We start from the raw sequence: 20,015 nt of genomic DNA on the forward strand, positions 1-20,015 counted from the left end.
AGCCGTACCACGCTGAGCTGAGCTCGGTGTGATATGTTGCCACGGTGACAAAATAATCAACTATAACTGCAGTGTCTGAAACTCATGACAAAAAGTTACACCCATTTTTCACAACTTGAAACAGAATAAGACGACTAATGACAATAAAGGTATATTCTATTCTATTCTAATCGCAAAAAAAAACACTTTTGCAAAGTATTAAGGATTGATAATCAGAATATATAACAAAACAACACTTTAAAATTAAGTATTATAAATCTACTTATAACTTTCATTGAATGTATGTATATGACATGGCTGTTTTCCATCTGCCATCAGTATGTACCTGTATTTACTCACCTTCATTTATGCAATGTTTGCGTTGCGTCGTCTGCTACAAGCCACGTGAACTCCTCTTTCCATGATGCTTTTAATGTACGTTTCGTACCGTCATCAATTTTGTTAGCTTCTTTTGAATCTGTCTTCTGGGGCTGAGGTTTTGGCTTGATTCCTAACCACTTATCCATTTTTCTTGTGTTCTCTGTCTACTTTGGAAAATGACATGAGACCTTATAACGCTCGGAAAGTCCAGAAGCACGAAGTTATTTGATGCAGGCCTCTGATCGGGTGCCGAGTATGCAAATTGCCAAACGAACCGAAATTCCGAAATTTTCAAACCGATTTCGAAATCGGAATAAAGCAAATGTTTGATTTGAAAAAATAAAATAAAAATAAAGACAAAAGATTTTTTTTTTTTCTTTTTTGAAAAAGTTGCCGGGCAGAGACGTTTTGAAGATGCACGCCCCGGACGTCCGGGCAGACGTCATTTCAGACACTGATAACTGATATAACACACATTAAAATGGTCATGTATAGAAGTGAGTAAAGGATGAAATGGCAAAGGAATGTTTCAGGGTGATGGTTGCATTTGTTTTAGGTTGACATATATGTGCAAATAAGAGAATGGAAATATTCAATATTTTTTGTACTACACAGAAAATGTTGGTTGCTCATCTTTGCGGGCTCCCTGAGGGAACACACACACTCAAAATGACTTTATGGAAAATGTTTGTTCTCGTCCTAGTTTGCTGCTGTTAATGTCTCTCAAAAACGCAGGCCAGCGTGCGGGCAAAAATTGCTGAGAGTTGTTAGTAGGATTTAGTTTTCCTGTGTCCCCTCAAGAATTCCTCAGATGTTATTTTACATTTCAGTGGTTCTTAACCATTTTAAAAGACACAGCCTTTGTGATTTATACAGAGAGTACTGCAACTTTTGTTTATTGCAGTTAATGGGGACCCCCTGCAAAAATCAAAGATGCCCCCCTCTCCGCTCGCTGCAATGGTCAACTGGGGATAATGGCTGCACAGAAAGGAAAAAGAATAGCCACCACCCACGCACGACACAAATTGGCTCTTTCGGCTCCTGCTCCCGGCAATAGTCCACTGGGATAATGGATCACAGCCACAACCATGCGTTTCATTTTTGGCGGCCCAAACAACACACCTACTGACAAAAGCGCCTTCTGCTGGTCCCTGCTCACTTCAATATGCGATCAGAGATAATGGAATGCGGCCGCATGAGTGCAGTTCACTCTTTGGTGGACAGGAAGGCAAAAAAAATAGCTAGGGCTAAGAAAAGTGTGCTCTGCCGGTCCCCGCTCACACTAATAGGCTATCGAAGATGATGGAATGCGGCCGCATGAGTGCATTTCACTCTTTGGTGGACAGGAAGGCATAAAAGTTGTCAGGGCTAAGAAAAATGTGCTCTGCCGGTCCTCACTCGCATCTATCTGCGACCGGGGATAATGGTAGGCAGGAGTGTAGTTAACTCTTTGGTTGACGGAAAGGCAAAAAAACAGCTAGGGCTAAAAAAAAATGTGCTCTGCCAGTCTTCGCTCACATCAATATGCGATCAGATAATGGAATGCAGCCGCATGAGTGCAGTTCACTCTTTGGTGGACAGGAAGGCATAAAAGTATCCAGGGCTAAGAAAAATGTGCTCTGCCGGTCCTCGCTCACTTCTATATGGGACTGGGGATAATGGATCGCAGTAGCAGGAGTGCAGTTCGCTCTTTGGTGGACAGGAAGGCAAAAAAGCAGCCAGGGCTAACAAAAATGCGTTCTGCCGGTCCCTGCTCACATCAATATGCGTTTGGAGATAATGGAATGCAGCCGTAGCCCTTTCCAGACTTTTGAAGGTGTACAATTTTGTCTCTGGTGTGTTTGGACAGCTTTTTGGTCTTCGCCATGAAACAACTTAAATTCTTACTGATTGTATGGGGTGGACAGTTTTCTCTATGCAGCTAACGACCGAAGTAAAAGAAGCTACTTAAATAAAAAATATGATTTATTCGTAATAATCATAGTGTGGGAGTCTGTCCAAACATGATACTCATCCTCACGTTCTAATATAGCCAATAAAAACTGTAAACTATAAAACAATTTGTTCTTTGTCACTGGGAAGCCTCATATACCGATTGGAAATCGGTGTTTTTCTTATAAGGTAACAGAAGAATGATTGATACCAAAACCGAGTGAGAGGCTTAAACCTCTGGTCCTAAAAACTCTAAACTGTAGGAAAACCTTTCCAGTACCTCTTTTCGAAAGAGCTTTCCATCAAATGTCATCACTTTGTCATCTTTTTTTCCAACCATTCCATTCCATCTCAAAGACCCTGTAAAGTGAATTTGGAGATTTGTTTCTTAATTGACCTAACCACGTAACGACACCATGACGGACGGCAGTACCCCGTAGTCAATTGTGGACGAGACCAACAACAAAAGCAGCAACTGGCAACAAAAGCAACACCATTGGCAATGACTAGTCAAACGAATATTGTGCAGCTCTCTGATTCGATAGCTCACCTTGTCTGAAAGCACAAACGGTGCTTTTTAGAGAAATTGAGGATAGCATTAGCAATGCAAGCTACAGAGCCATCCAGTTTGACATATTTAGAGCACATAAGTTTTCAATATTATATGATATTCGGAAGATTATTGTTTTGAATCCCTGGTTAATCACAATCAAAGCAGCTCATTTACATAGTAAGAAATGGCAAAGGTAAGCCACTGACGTAGCTACATAGCACTAGCTAACCTATTATATTGAGTGTCTTTGACGTGACTCGTAACTACTTAACATAAAATTGCTGGGAAATACCTTGTAAAAATGTTTGCTGCAAATCCTGGAATACTTGAGACTTGAATTATCTGCCAGTGTTGTGCCTTGTCCCTCCAATTGGCTGCAAATAAACATTGCCGTCTCGTGTTTTCATCAAAAGGGATACAATTACAAATGGGGCTTAGAAGCTTGCCCACGGCACAGGAATTGATCCACATGGTAAAAAGTGGTGGTTACATTATTCTGTAATAGTAATTGGGATTTGTTTCAACTCAACTGGTTGCGCTCAAATGCTTCCTGCTGTCCGTCATGGCTCTCATTCTGCCAGAGAGGGTCAATACGGTATACAAATTTGATATTTTTTTTGTTTGTTTTTCAAGATCGTAGCTATGTTTCATATCCTTAGTTACGTTACGTTCCTGTTTTGGGGGCAAATTTTGCTACATTGAAGTGGAAAAGGCCCTCAACTGGAAATGTATTAGGAAATATTTCACATGGAATTTGCCATAGAATGAAAACGTTTGTCTTTAATCATTGGAAGATCATTTCTCCTTGCAGGGTTTTTAAACAATACATCTCCATTCGCCATTTTTAATGCTGAATTGTCTAGCTTGTGTATTAGTTTGTGTCAACCAACCCTCTACTGTAGCTCAGCGTTTCCCGACCTCTGAGTCGAGGCATTTAGTTCACACATGAAAAATCTGTTAAAAGAAAAAACATTCTGTGAAAATGATTATCTCAGTTAAATTCTCAATTGTCAAATCTGGATCGGTTTCATGTGAAAAATACGTTTTTGACTGATGATGTTCAATCGGTTAATTGTTTATCAATGAAATAGGGACGATCGTAAGTGCTGCACATAGGTTTACTGTATCTAAATCAGGGGTCACCGACGTGGTGCCTCAGGATCATCAGGTAGTCCCTAAGAACAGCCGAGTAGCCCACAAACTGGGTCTGAAAATAGCTCAGTTTTAAAGCTGTTTATGACTTAAATAGGATTTTTTTTTTTTTTTGTTATTGCAATACTTTTCATGGCACTTTCTATCGTGCACTAATTTTTCCATTGCACTTCTGTCAGTATTGAAGCACTGCGTTATAAATTGTATTGCCCCCTTTATCTTCTATTTAAACTCTTGGAGTGCCATGTATAATCTCATTGCATACAATGTTTCACTCAGTTATCGTAAAAAATCTAGCCTGCCCTGACCCAGGCCCGTAAGTAAAGTTAGACCCAGCAAGCCCAACCTATTAATTCGATTAGCAGAACTGAGCCCGAAGCATTGTGGAAATTTCCTCTTATTCGCGAGGACTCGAGAGGAGGAGAGGTGATTTATACTTACAAGTGATAGTTAATTAAGACTGTATAAACATTCAGGTCATTTATATTTCAGTGTCTGCTAGGCTTCATTAACCCACGATTTTCCAACATTGATTTTTTTTTTTTAAAAGTTGATGGTAAAATTTTAAGGTCGTCCGTTATTTTGCCGAGCTAAAAATTGGGCAATAAACCACAGCAGCAGTACGTCCTTAAGAATATATCGCGGCACTTCAAGAGAGAAGCAGAAAGAAAAAGGACAATGACTGGTGGATAAATATAAAAAAAAAAAACAGCAAAGAGAGCCCCGACCCGAACTTAACGATTGACCGTTTAGTCTCAACCCAGCCCGATTTTAAGATTGGCAGGGTTTGTACAGTTGCTTGAAATCCTTAAATGTTTAAATTTTAATGTTCCATTTTAAAAGTTTGATAGTGTTAGAAAGTGCTTGGAATTGTTGCCATGATTCATAGATTAGGTCTTCAAATAAGGGTTTTAAATGTATTTTATGGATGCAAAAATTGTTGGTCTTAAAACTAAGGTTTAGGTACCTTATTAGGGTATTAAACTGACTTTAGGGTCTGAAATTGGATTGGGGCTAGTGTTCCAGGTAGTTAGGTATAGGTTAAGGGTTAATAACTACAGTTTGAGCACCATTTTAGGGTTCCAAAATGGTTTTAGAGCAAGGGTTACGGTTTGAAACAGTGTCAGGGTTAGGGGTTGGGCTGTAAGTTAGGGTTTTAAACTGATTTTATGGTTCTGAAATTTGGTTTAGGGACTGAGTTAGCATTTGAAATTAAGGTTTAGGCTCCCGTTGTTTGGATTGGCACTAGAGTTCTTTAAACGATAGTGGAAAATTGCCTTTGCAAGTCCATTAAAAGTACTTGAATTTGATCATAAAAAAAGCTGTAAAAACCTCGGCTTAAGACTTACCTGTGGTAGTGGTCAATGTCAAATACAATTCAATTCAATAGAAGTCGTTTTCGAAATGCATGCCAAACCGGTAGCCCATCGCACAAATCATTGACAATAAAACTTAGTTTGATGACCCCTGATTTAGAAGCACATTTGTGTCTGGAGTCCCCCAGGGGAACGTACAAAGCACACTAAAATAAGAATATGCCTCGACACAGTGGTTGGGAACGGCTGCCGTAGTCGAATCTAGTTGCACTGACATTGTGCTTGTTTGTCTCTTCATCTCTCCCTCCCTCCGACAGCTCCCCCTCTCTACTCCCCATTAGATCCTCCCGCCATGCCTTTCACCATTACTGCTCCTGTCTTCTCTGGTTCCTCCTCCTCCCCTTCCACCCTGGTGGACCAAAAGCCCCAAGTTAACCTCAGCTCCCCCACCCTGGAGGCGCTACCTGAGAGTAACCTGGGCACCGTGGTGGGCGGGGCGGTGGGCGGCATCCTCTTCCTCCTCCTGCTCCTGTGTCTGGTCGGGGTCTTCTACCTCCGCAAGATGCAGACCTCCATCGGGGAATACGCCAAGAAGTTCCCGGGCCAGGCCGACCTCCAGAAACCCAGCAAGCCGCATCAGGACCAGGACAGGGAAGAGTGGGGCGGCCCCCAACCGGAACGCGAATACCCGTCGAACGGCTACACGCGAGCCATGAGGGAGGGCGGTCACCACAGCAACCAGCAGAATCCCCCGCCGGGACAAACGGACTATTGTAGTCCCCGGCAGCCCGAGAGGCCCCCCTGCTCCCCTAAACCCACCGGGAACGGCTCCCCCCACCCGGCCAACAAGTCCTACCGCAGCGCCCCCGAAGGCGATTACGTTTCTCACAAAGACGGATCGGTCATCTCTCGCAGGGAATGGTACGTTTGACCGAGGACCCCCCACCCGTCACCGTCATCACTTTACTAAATTAGGAACACTTGACTTCTCTTCTTCTAATACCTTTTCACCCTGGAAGACACTTGAGAAAGGCTCGCGATGCCAACGAGGTCCGCCGCCGCTAATTTCTGTCCGTCACCAACGGTTGAGGAAGCCTCGGCGGCCTTTTCGGGTTTTTCCTCATTTGCGCACCAAGGGTGGAGCAGAACTTCGCCAAGGAGCTCCGTGAAGAACACGCTTCCTGGTCAGAAGCCAGAAGAATTGCACTGCCTTTAGCCGGTCTCCCAAACTTTTTTTTGGTTCTTATATTCTGGCTGTAAAAAAAATATGGGCCTCTACTACTGTATGTTGGTGCAGGGGAAAGTTGAGAAGGGAAGCCAGGTCACTGCCAGTAGCGAGCGTCGCAGAAAAGCAGGGGTGGGCCAACTAGGGCCCACATCAGGCTTCCAGGCCCAGAAAACAGAAGAATATCGCGCCGATACATATAACCGTTATTAATAACTACCCAGAAAAGGTAGTTTTTTTTGTCTGCCAGCTTTGTCCTCATAGTTCCTTTATGTGGCTTCTAAAAAATACTAGAAATCGGGTACCTAATTTATTGTGATTTAATGTTGAAAAAATAGTACTACAAAATTACAACTATAATATTACGGCAAAAATACTACTGTATGCTACAAACATGTTCTAAAAATAATACAAAATACTACTATGGAAATACTACAAAACTGTCGAATTGTTTAAAACGGGGACCTAATATTTTTTTGCTTTAATGTTAAAAAAAATCTACAATATTACGACAAAAATACTACAGTAATACTACAAAAGTGCTCTAAAAATAATACAAAATACTACTATGGAAATACTACAAAACTGCCGAATTAAGTGCTTGAAACAGGGACCTAATATTTTTGCCTTAATGTTGAAAAAATAGAAAAGAAAAGAGTAATATACAGAAATACAACAACAGTATTACGACAAAAATACTACAGTAATACTACAAAATTGCTCTAAAAATAATACAAAATACTACTATGGAAATACTACAAAACTGTCGAATTAAGTGTTTAAAATAGGGACCTAATATTTTTTGCTTTAATGTTGAAAAAATTCTACAAGAGTAAAATACAGAAATAAAACAACAGTATATTACGACAAAAATACTACAGTAATACTACAAAAGTGCTCTAAAAATAATACAAAATACTACTATGGAAATACTACAAAACTGTCGAATTGTTTAAAACGGGGACCTAATATTTTTTGCTTTAATGTTGAAAAAATTCAAGAATAAAATACAGAAATACAACAAAAATACTACAGTAATACTACAAAAGTGCTCTAAAAATAATACAAAATACTACTATGGAAATACTACAAAACTGTCGAATTAAGTGCTTGAAAAAGGGACCTAATATTTTTTGCTTTAATGTTGAAAAAAATACTACAAGAGTAAAATACAGAAATACAACAACAGTATGATGACAAAACACTACAGTAATACTACAAAACTGCTCTAAAAATAATACAAAATACTACTATGGAAATACTACAAAACTGTCGAATTGTTTAAAACGGGGACGTAATATTTTTGCTTTAATGTTGAAAAAATACTACAAGAGTAAAATACAGAAATACAACAACAGTATTATGACAAAAACACTACAGTAATACTACAAAAGTACTTTAGAAATACACAAGAAATTCATCAGAAATACTACAAAACTAAATGTGAAATAGTTTAAGACTGGGACGTAATATTATATTAGAAGAATACTGCTACAGAAATACAACTACAGTAATCCAACCAAAATACTACTACGGAAATGATACAAAACTACAATAATCCAACAAAATTAATTCTATGGAAATGCTATGAAACTAAATATTAAAGTGCTTAAAACAGGGACCTAATATATGATTTTGCTTTAATTCTCTGTTTCAAAACCATTTTGATGAGACAAATTTACTTAAAATCAAATATAAATTGAAATATAACATGCAAGATGTCTGATTTATAAACAGAAATGGGGAAAAAAATGGATACGTCTCGAGGCCTGGGCCCCTGGTCAATTTTTTTTTTTACCCGATGCAAGTTTGCCCACCCCTGCAGTCAAGTCTTCATTCTTGGACTGTTTTATCTCTTGGCCCTCATTTAATTCAGTAGGTGATATCAATTGAGCCAATCGGAACTTGTCAAAAACCTCTAAAACTTCAGTTCAGTATTGTCCGACCAAGCGGCGTTCCTGCTTTTCTGTAGCCTTGACAATTTCCAAGCTCGTCTCGGGGATTCGTACCCTAGGTGCAGGTATGATTTTGAAGATTATGAACTCCAGATCGATCTGTGAATATTTAACTCTTTGTACGCCGTTATGAAATTCGCGTCGCTCCTCTCTTGTCTCAGTTGGACGCACACGTTCCGACGGATTTTTTTTGTTAACGAAAGGCAGGATATCGTATCTGCGTTTAAAAACGGGAAGACCGCACCATTTTTAGTCAAAGTTTCAGCGTTCTGATTATTGTTTATAATATACAGTTGCCAGGGTGACCAATCACAGTTGACCTACGTACCCTGATGGGTCACCTGATCCCTCACAACTGTGGCATCATTTTTAGCAGAAATGGGATTCTCGTGGTCTCGACTTCCTTTCAAAGTATTTTGGCACGCGCACTTATTAGAGAGGACAGGGGAGATGGGACAATCTCCGTCTTGCACAGTAGTCCTTATAAACGGTAGATTAGTCACCTTGATATTTTCTCAGATGCCAAATATTCGCTGGTGTGTAGTACTAGGAACGCTTAGATGACAAGGAAGCGGTAGCATATATTAGCCGATTTCAGGGTATCCGTAGTCGTCCCATCGGGCGTTAGTTTTAGCGATCTTTCCCGGCTGTCCTGCTGCCACTAGGTGGCAGTCACGTCCTTTTTGAATGTGAAACGCTAGAAACACGAACTGCTTTTTTGTCCAGAACTACCTTTTAGGCCGTATCGCTCCGTCCACCTCCATTTTTTTCGTACACTCGGCCGTCGACATCGTTTCCTTTTCATTTCGTAGAGAAGGCGAGTCGGAATAGGGGAAGTTGCTTCTCCGGTGGAGCTTGAGAAAATACTATCCCGTGTGCGGCGTTTTCACGGTCCAACGCCGAGTCGGTGTCCAGGCAAACATCCGTAACAGGAAGCATGGCTGCCTAATCCTCTCCGGTCTTTGCTTCTATGCACTAAGACGGAAACTTCAGCCATCGATTTTTGCGGCCCGTTTTCGCTCGAGCGAAGACACAACATATGGAGGACCGATTCTGCCGTCTGTAGGGATAGAAGTATAAAGAGGAAATGCCTACAAATAGATGCCATAGAAGTCAATGAACATATAAATAACCACGTTTTATTCGTATATTCAGGCATTTTGTCATTTATTTCGGTGTTTTCTATCGAAATGATAGATTTTCACCTATAGCCGATTCGTTCATCACCGATCAACCAATCGGTGAAGAGTTCCGGCAACTGGGCTGCCTTCTCGTTTGAATAATATTTTGTTGAGGAAAAAAAACACCAAATGCATGAATAAAATGAATAAACCACTGTACTTTCATGTTTATATATATAAGGCACAGCAAGAAATTCGAATTTCAGTTAAGGCCAGTGTTGCGTTAAAAAAAAAAAAAAGCAAATTAGTAGAATTCCTTATTTCGTAAGGCATAAATAGTAAGAAATCTTTCAATTTTTCCCGCTTTTTAAAAAGAAAACTAATCTCCTTTCACAAAATTAACTTCATTCATTCATTAGCTTTTGGTGCATCCCAAAAATCTTCCTTTATGAGCTACTTGTTTCGCATATAAGGCGCACTGGACTATAAGATGCACGAAAATAATAAGAGAAAGGGTTGCATCCAAAAAAAACATCAGGGAAAAAAACTTGAACATGAATATTAGGAAATCTGCTTAACTTTTAACTTGTATTGATAAATGGTTGCATTTCGTTGCAATTGTGCATTTCAGTTTATTTACTGTTATACCAATTCGGAAGGCGCAATGGATTATAAGACGCAGGAAACTTAATAGTATAGTTGGAGCTAGGGTTGCTTTAAAAAACTTGTCATAGAATATGAATATTAGGAAATTTGCTTAACTTGTATTGATAAATGGTTGCATTTCGTTGCAATTGTGCATTTCAGTTTATTTACTGTTATACCAGTTTGTAAGGCGCAATGGATTATAAGACGCAGGAAACTAATACTATAGTCGAAGCTAGGGTTGCATTAACAAACTTATCATAGAATATGAATATAATATGTGCTTAACTTGTATTGATAAATGGTTGCTGTACCAAGGAGCATTTCAGTTTATTTACTGTTATACTAGTTCAGAAGGCGTAATGGATTATAAAGCCCGTTTGGGAATTTTTAGGGTTTTATAGTTGCGCCATACAGTCCATGAAATATGGTATGGGATTTATGTGTTCATTCATTAATATGGCATTCATGTGTACCAGTAGATATCTCTTTATTCACACCCTTATTTCTACACGCAGCAGCATCAAAACACACCTAGTGCCTTAGAGGTTTGGTTCTTCATATTTGCTCGGTGCCATTACTGTTCTCAGTGCCATACAGTCACTGTTTTACAAAACTGAGTGTCGCAAAACCCGGACACCAGAAAACAACTTTTCTCGTCAATGTTTTCGCTTTTGTTCGGAGCACCTTTTACGTTTTGTACATAAATATAGCGACAGTATTGGACCGAAATGTTGACGGGAAAGGAATATGTATTTATGCGAGCGGGAGGTCGATTTTCTTTTCTTTTTCGGATACTTTGTCTCAATAAAGCACCTTAGCGCATCCGAGTTCTTCTCTCTCTCTATCTCGTCTTTTTTTTTTTCTCCCTTCAGTCTTTTTTCCCGGTCTTTGTGCTGGGATGAATGACATCATCCCCGGCTCCCGAATGCTGCATAAGACCACCCGCCCCCCCGGCTCCATCGCGTCTCCCTCCTCGCTCTCTCGGATCCGGCGTACACATCTGGGACGCCGCCGATGATGTCATGCCTCCTCGCTTCATCTTGGTTACGCGTGTAGTCTCTCGGAATTATCCGGGATTATGCCGGGAATAGGGCCGCCGATTTTTTTTTTCCCCCCCCTGATGGTTTTTCCTTTAAGATTGGGCACCAAAAGGCCCTTTGGTGAGTTCACCACCCCCATGCGAGCATCTGGAAAAATGAAACGCCGAGCGTTTGTTTGTCTGGCCCCGTGTCCCGCTCTCCAGCCGGTTGACTGTCCCCATGGCAACAAGCTCATCTGGGGGTTGCTTCTCCTCCTACCTGGCCCCGAAACGGGGAAGGGGGTGGGGGGTGGATCCGCCTGGGGGTGCGCTACGAGTGTCAAGGGGGAATTTCCCTTCATGGCGCCGACGAAACAGGGTTGACCTTGAAATGGTCTCCAGGGTTGAATTTTTCCACGTAAAGGTCATGACCTTGAACACCAGTGCTAACCTGCACCAGTGGGACGTCTCTAATTGGGGCGTTGAACCCGCACTCATCAGGTGACGTGCAGTGAGGTTCAGGTCTGGTGAGGCACAGTCCCATTTTTAGAGAAATTAACCTACATCCTGTTACTTGATTGGCAGAGCAAGAAAGCATCGAATCCATCCATCCATCATCTGCACCGCTTATCCTCAGTAGGGTCACGGGGGTGCTGGAGCCCATCTTATCTGTCTTCAGTCAGTGGGCACGGGACACCCTGAACTGGTTGCCAGCCAATAGCAGGGCACACAGGGACAGACAACTCACAAAGGACAATTTAGACCGGCCAATTAACCTGGCATGTTTTTGGAATGTGGGAGGAAACCGGAGTGCCCGGAAGGAAACCCGCGCAAGCACAGGGAGAACATGCAAACTCCGCACAGGAAGGTTCGATCTCATGACTGCAATACACTGGCATATTCTTATTGGCTTACTTGATTTATGAAAAAACTACACTGCTCCTTTATAATGAAAGAATCAATTCTAATGATAAAATGGATAAAAGGATGTCTTGTCTTGCTGTTAGCTTGCTAATACTATCACGAATTCTATTGTTTTGGGCTGAGGTGTGCGCTAAATCAGAATTTTTGGTCTCACTATCGCCCTCTGCCATGAGGCAAGAGAATTGCGCGCCTCACTCTGCGAATTCTCAGCACAGTACAGTGGTACCTCTACTAAATTCATTCTGGGAGGAGCTTTGTGACCTAAAATCTTTAAGTAGATCCGTATTTTAATCGTGAATGCGCTAATCCGTTGCTAGCTGCGTAAAAGTACAGTATATTTTTTTCAACAAATGATTAAAGAGCATCCTAACATGAAACAAATACGTGTTCAAATTAGATGAACGCACAAATATAAAACGAGGGGCACATGATGTAAAAAAAAAAACGAAGACTAAACAAAATGATAAAAATATTCAAATTTCTTGAGAAACTGATCCAATGACGTCTGCTTTTGACAATCTATCAGAAATGCGTGAGGCAGACGTAGCGATAGCCCGACTTGTGAACACTTTTCCCAGTGCCAAATTTCGAAACTTGATAAAATGTCTTAGGGTGGCATTGGCTCAGGAGGTAAAGCACTCGTCTTGGGATCAAGAGGTCACAGGTTCGATTCCTGGCTCCTCTGAGATATGTGTCGAAGTGTCCTTGGGCAAGACACTGAATCCCTGATGCCCCCAATAAGCAGTTAGTTGCCTTGCATGGCTGACGCTACTATTGGTTGGGTCGTGTGTAAAAGGGAAAAATGTGAAGCACATTGTAAAGCACTTTGGGAGGTCTTCATTGACTTTAAAAGCGCTATACAAATGCAGACCATTTACAATCAATGTAGGCTGATTGAATGATAGATGTGTCCTCCTAGCTATGTCACCTGAACCCCTTCTCCATGGTTCTGAACTGTGACGGTGACACGAAGAGCACGCTGGTATACACGCATTGGCACCTGAATGCCAGGCAGATTCTAAGCGATAGCCATTTTGTTTTACGTTAGGAATACTGGGAGCAATGTTCCCTGTAATTTTCCTTACGGGTCTGAGCGTTCACACAAAGTCTGTGAGCAACGCTTGAAACAACAGTGAGCAACAGCAATTCTTTCACAAGATATCCATTTCTTTTTATTTCCTGACATATTTTGTCGCATAATATGAACATTTTTGGGGGCTTATTTAGTAAGATACAGAACTGTACTTAATCACATTTTTTAGTGGAAGTACAATGTTGGCAACAAGATTCACTTGATATCATTGAAAATTATTTGAATGCTACACAAACTGTTTCTTCTTTTTGCCATTTTTTTTCATACTTTTTTTTAAAATTCCTTTTAAAAAAATCTCATTGTGTTTATTTTTTCCTAGCTGTTACTTTTCTCTTTTTGTTCTCTATTTACTTTTTTTCCTTTGTTTCTTTTCTTTTTTTTCTGGCTTTTTTCCTGAATTTTTCCTTTTTTCTCTTCCTTTTGTTTCTTTTTTTCCCTCAGCTTTTCACTACTTTTTCATTTTGGTATTTTTTTCTTTTTTGTTCTATTCCCCCCTTCCTTTAAGTCATTTTGAGCATAATTTTACATAGTATTCGGTCATGTTGGGATTAAAGAACCAAAAACAACCCGAAGAGCCGTTTAGGACCCGAAAGAGCCGGTAACTTTTAGTGAGCCGAGCCGAAGAAGCCGGTTCTCGAAAAACTCTACTGACTACTCAACTTTGTTCTACTTCGACCTTGACTTCAAAATACCGCATCATGCACTGTAACTTTGACTTAATTGGCTTCTTAATTAGCAATTTTGAGCCCTGATTTTTGTGCGCTGGCTAGATTTTCTTGTGCGCGGAAAAGCTCTGGGTAGTGCGCGATCGCGCACACACGCAGCTTAGAGGGAACCTTGACTGGGAGTCGCAAATATCAGCGCGTACTCTCATTTTTTTGTAATATTTTCCTGTTACGATTCTTTGTAACCTGAAACTCTTTGTATATAGAGACATCCATAAGCAATTTTTATATTTCAAATAGCATCGTACTCCATTTTGTTCCGGATTCCCGTTTCCCATCGGCGCTCTCGGCTCGCCGCTCGACGAAGGTCAGTCACGGCGCATTATGGAGGCCGGCTTGACGACTTGCATTTTTTAAAAGGCTCTCGTTGGAGGTCCGGACGAGACGAAGGGCGCGTGGGGGTGAGGCCGCCCCTCTCACCCCCCCCAAAAGTCCACACTTGTCTGCTCTTTAAGATTCATGGCGGAGCGTTATTGATTCCCCGCACCGCGCCGCCCCCCAGCCACTTCGGCTCCCCTCCTCCTATTCTAAATCACCTGTAATTGACCCTCGCTCCTGTGCTTTTCCTCCCCTCACCTTTCGTCCTCTGTCGGAGTGATGTGGCAGGAGCCCACTGCTCTATCGGGGCGGGAGGTAGAGCGCTCGTCCCGGGACCGAAGGGTCGCAAGTTCGATTCCTGGCTCGCCCCAGTGAATCCCTAATGACCCCCGAATGCAGGTAGGCGGCTTTGCATGGGTGACTCCATGCAGTCTTCCTCGGGTTTTATTCCTGAATTAAATGTCCAAGTGTCCTTGGGCAAGACACTGAACCGATATGCAGGAGATCTCCTTGCATGGTCTTTCTCGGAGCAAAGAAGTTGCAGGTTCGATTCCCCTGAGTTAAATGTTGAAGTTTCCAGTGCACTCTCTCTTTGTCAGTCTGTCAGGGCAAGACACTGAACCTCCGATGTACAGCAAGACGCCTTGTAGGACTGACTGCACAGTCTTCCCCAGACCAGAGAGGTCGCAGGTTCGATTCCTGGCTCCTCAGTTAAATGTCCAAGTGTCCTTGGGCAAGACACTGAACCGATATGCAGGTGATCTCCTTGCATGGCTGACTCTGCATGGTCTTTCTCGGACCAAAGAGGTTGCGGCTTCAATTCCCGATTCCCTGAGCTAAAGTTCAGTGTCTCGCCCAAGGACACTTCTACATTTAAATGTCCAGGTAGACATCTTGAATGGCTGACTCGACGCATTCTTCCCCAGACCAGAAAGGTCGCAGGTTCGATTCCTGGCTCCTCATAGTTAAATGTCCAAGTGTCCTTGGGCCAGACACTGAACCGATATGCAGGTGATCTCCTTGAATGGCTGACTCTGCATGGTCTTTCTCGGACCAAAGAGGTTGCAGGTTCAATTCCTGTGGGTTAAATGTTGAAGTGTCCTTGGGCAAGACACTGAACCTCCGATGTACAGGTAGGCGTCTTGCACGGCTGACTCTACGCAATCTTCCCCAGATCAGAGGTCGCAGGTTTGATTCCTGGCTCCTCGTAGTTAAATGTCAGTGTCCTTGGGCCAGACACTGAACCCCTAATGCCTCTGATATACAGGTAGGCGCCTTGCATGGATGACTCCGCGCAGTCTTCCCTGGACCAGAGCTGTCGTAGGTTCAATTCCCGGCTTCTTGTAGTTAAATGTCGAAGTGTTCTTGGGCAAGACACTGAACCCCCAATGCTGCCGATAAAGGTAGGCGCCATGCATTGCTGACGCCAAGATCAGTGGGACAAAAGAAGAGGAAGAGACTTTTTCTGGCCATCGAAACCAAGCAAAAGATAAATCAAAGGTATGAAAACACACTGTGCTGGAGGAATTCAGATTGGACAAGAAGGCTGCAACCATCATTCCATCAGCCCAAATTAAAGACATTTTGGCAACATTTCAAGAAGTTACGGAATTTGTGTTGGGCTATCGCTCATTATGATGACTTCTACCTTGCGCATTTCCAAAGAATTGTCAAAAGCTTGCAAAAAAAACTCTTAAGGGACCAGTACACAAAGAGACCAGTTAAAAGGTAGATGATGCTGACATACACAATATTGTTGGAATGAGATGGTATATGCACTTCCCAGACTGCCGGCAGTACTACATCCACACTTTTTTGGGTGGGCAAAGCTTGTCTGTGGGTGGCTACTGCATTTTATAGCGGCGCTTAAATGAACTCATCTTTTTTTCATAATTCTTGGGGTTCGGATTGCTGTTTGGACTACTAGGAGGTCGCTTCTTACATTCACCACTTTCACGCTACACTATTATAACTAAAATGAAAACATGGGCACAGTGGAAATCAAAGCATACGGGCTCTTTGAACTCATTTGTGCATCACATATTTGAGGGGAAACGTTTACCTTTCAACTTTTTAAGAAAACAATTCACCCCACATTTGAATTTATATTAGTATATAAAAAGTTAAAATGACGTATTTGTCTTTTTATTGTAGTCCTGTAAATATTTTAATATTTATTAATTTAGTAATTCATCGATTTTGTCAATATTTTTAATTGACATTTTGTTGGTGTGATTTTAAGAGATTCTGGCTTCAACGTTGCTTGGTACAAAAAGTTGCAAATGAAAAGAATACATGCTAGTATAATTTAGTAGAATACTAGATTTTTAAATATTAAGTATTTTGGGCATCATATTAAATTATTACTATTAATATATCAGTTAAAGGGACCCTCAAAAACCTCCTTTTTCTTGTTTTTTTTTCTCTTAGCTCGCTGCTGCTTTTATCATGCTTTTCTCTTTTTCATCCCTTATTTGTGTTTTGGTTGTTTTTTTTTTATTTATTTTTTCAGTAATTTCACCCATATTGTTATATAATTCTTTTTACTATACCAATAAAGGGACCACCCAAAAACATGTCTTTTTTTTCTTCCTTTTTCTGGCTTCTCTTACTTTTCCCTCATTTCCTTTTTCCGTCCTTTGTTTCTTTTTTCCCCCCTATATTTTAGTCCTTTTTTCCTCTTCCCTGGGGGAGGGGGACACATCTTAATCACAGTTAAGCCTGATCCCTTTTGGGGGCGGTCATATGCAAGCATATGGCCTAACAATGCTAATTCTACAGACGTTAGAAAAATACTTGACCTGAAGGGGGGGGTTTCACAAAATGGGGATTATTCATCATCATTGAACAGACTTGTTTACACTCCAGTGACTGATGAGATTTGTATCATGTAGCGCAAGATGCTCTTAAAGGCCAGAATTACCAGTTTTGTCTTCGGTCTTCGAACGCACCGCGAGGACGGTGCAGGATGTCTAGTCACCCTACCTGGGAGAATCCTGGTTTTTATTACTTTTGGATGACTCCAATAGCAAATATGCTAATAAAAGACAAAAGAAACGAAATAGGAATAAAATGATGACTCACAACACGTGGTAAGCTTTCTCTCCTGGCTTTGATCTCCGGCAAAACTGACATAAAATGCCACAGAAACAAAATGAAAAGAAATCCAAACAGCAGTGGTTAGCGCGTGTGCGGCACAGTTCTGAGGTCGTGGGAACCTTCCGCGTGGGTTCAAATCCAGCTACCGGCCTTACTGTGCGGAGTTTGTATGTTCTCCCCGTGCTGGCGTGGGTTTCTTCTGGCCACTCCGGTTTCCTCCCACATTCCAAAGACAAGCATTTCAGGTGAATTGGCCGGTCCAAATTGTCCCTAGGTGTGAATGAGCGAGTGAGTTGTCTGTCCCCGTGTGCCCTGCGATTGGCTGGCAACCAATTCAGGGTGTCCCCTGGCCACTGCCCGGAGATGGCTGGGATGGGCTCCAGCCCCCCCGCGACCCTAATAAGGATAGGCGGTACAGCTAATGAGATGGGAGATGAGATGAGCTTGCCAACATCATTTTTGCCTTCCATGTATTCCGTTACTCCCCAAGCCTGCACAAAATGGAGTCATTTTATTCATATTTAGTTTCTTTTGTCTTTTATTTGCATATTTTCCATTTTTCTTTTGGAGTAATCCAAAAGTAATTGAAAGTAATCACGTTTAAGTAACCCTACCCAACCCTGGTTATTTGTGAACGAACTGGCTCTTAAAAGTGAAAAATCATTTGTGAGATTTCAGGGGGACGAGAGGTGATTGGTACCCGGTGCTCTAGGTCCGCCGGTGCGGGACGGATGCTTAAGACCCCAAGAGACATGTAAAGCCTGTCTTTTGTATAAAAGAAAATCGGAAGTTGAACATAAAAGTGAAATTTCAGAGGGAGTAGAGGTGATTGGTGCCCGGTGCTCTGGGTCCGCCGGCTCAGGGCAAATGCTAAAGACCCCACGCAACATGTAGAGCCTGTCTTTTGTACACAAATAAATCAAAGACTGTATGAACAGAAACTAAGTAGAACAACGAAGGGTGGATAACCGAAGGAGGGAAAGGCTTCAAGAGAAGCTTCGCTATACCCAAACGTATTGATTGACATCTTAGGCCCAACAGGCCCTGAAACTGATTGCGTCAGGCTTGGGCTCTGGCTTAAGATCTTACCTCTAGGCTGAAAGTCGCGGACAAAACCTTTTCCTACTCGAAAAAACTCGCTTATTTAGGAATTTTCTGAACTTTCGCTTTTAAATCAACACAGCAGTATATTTCCTTGAGCAGCGCGGTCTCATGAAGTTTAACGGCTTTGGTCAATAAGCCAATCATTATTTGTGAAATCGATGACGTCACCTAAGGTCCGCTAGCAGGTGGCTAAAGACCATATCGGAATTTTTGGCTAAACCTTTATGGTACACGACTTTCAAGGTTATTTTTTAATGGCATTTGGCTAATTTCTGAGCCTAGCAACAACTAATGGCTGAAATATGATTGGTTAAATGTTTAAATATGAATGCACACATCTGGAAGCAGCGCAAGCGGTGCAAATCAATTACAATTTGGAATGATTTGATTAATATTGCTTGTCAAAATTATTTTAACATATGATTCCGATATATTTGAGGCCAGCTGAGAAGGCCTTGCAGGTCACGACAGCCCTGACTTTAAAAAAGCCCTTATGTTTTTCATTTTTTCAACGGTGCCACACTGCTTTTACTTTACTTTTAGATAGATAGATACTTTGTTCATCCCCGAAGGGAAATTCACATAGTAAAGCTGTTCGGGGTGGAATACATTATGTAGGAGGAATGGGGAGGGCAAAGCCTCAGGGTTGTTTTTGAGATTGTAGCAATGAAAATGGCGAAAGTAAGAAGCGGCGCACTCTAAGTAGGGTCTAAACACAAACTCCACGAAAGATGAAAAAGAATAGTTCATGCCAGCACGTCTAAAAGAAATGCACGTACTCGCACATGCATCATGAACCTGCTGACATAGGCTGCAGCGATGACGTACGCCAGAGGGTAGCAGAAATGAGTAAAAAATTCCAAATTCCGTTCAGCTCCTTTAAGGTTGACAAGAAAACAAGTAAAATACTTAATTAATGAGTAATTGAATAAACGAGCCACGATTGTCAAGGTATTGTATATTTCTTATACAATCCTTTATAATAATTCTAATCATTTTACGTAAAGGCATAAAGGACTGTCCCAGAAAATTACAATTATTTTGATAGCGTTCTTTATTATCTGTAATGCAAATATAATGGGTGATTATGGGTCTCTTTCAAAAGAACTGAAATATTGCAAACCTTTTATCATTTTATGTCGCCCGTGAAGCAATTCTGAGAGAAGCACATGAAAAAAATGAGTCACAATAGCTTGCAGTGTTAAATATGTCCACTGGAGGTCGCCAAGGTGCCACACACAAAGCACTCACTGTATTTGTATTTGATGACTACCAACAATCAACCAGAGAACATTGAGTAAACCTACACAAATGTTGTTTTACTTAAAAATAAAAGTCACGTATGCGCCGGTTAAGGCAATATGAAAAAAAAAATGGCTCCTTTCTATAATAGATATAAAATCTCACAGTAAAGTTTTCATATTAAGGTAACATTTTCATAGGAAAATAATTTAAAAATGTAGAATTTAAAA

At 41.3% G+C, this 20,015-nt stretch overlaps 1 protein-coding gene across 3 annotated transcripts in view; it reads left to right on the plus strand.

The window, feature by feature from the left end:
• Positions 1–20,015, plus strand: part of nectin3b (nectin cell adhesion molecule 3b) — a 56,903-nt gene that overhangs the window by 29,466 nt on the left and 7,422 nt on the right. Inside the window, exons 6-7 of one of the 3 annotated variants that reach the window (XR_015847292.1) lie at positions 5,631–10,410; positions 10,578–11,089. The exons of 1 other annotated variant lie outside the window; for it this stretch is intronic. Coding sequence is in view for 1 of the 2 variants with exons in the window: in XM_088321095.1 (XP_088177221.1) it covers positions 5,631–6,244 (614 nt within the window). In the remaining variant the exon portion in view is untranslated. Of the gene's footprint in view, positions 1–5,630; positions 11,090–20,015 lie in introns of those variants that run through there. One more of the 3 variants, XM_088321095.1, reaches the window with a different exon arrangement.

Source organism: Urocampus carinirostris, chromosome 17 (genome assembly GCF_059441175.1).
Source record: "Urocampus carinirostris isolate Australia breed hairy pipefish chromosome 17, RoL_Ucar_1.0, whole genome shotgun sequence".
Classification (NCBI taxonomy): Eukaryota; Metazoa; Chordata; class Actinopteri; order Syngnathiformes; family Syngnathidae; genus Urocampus; species Urocampus carinirostris.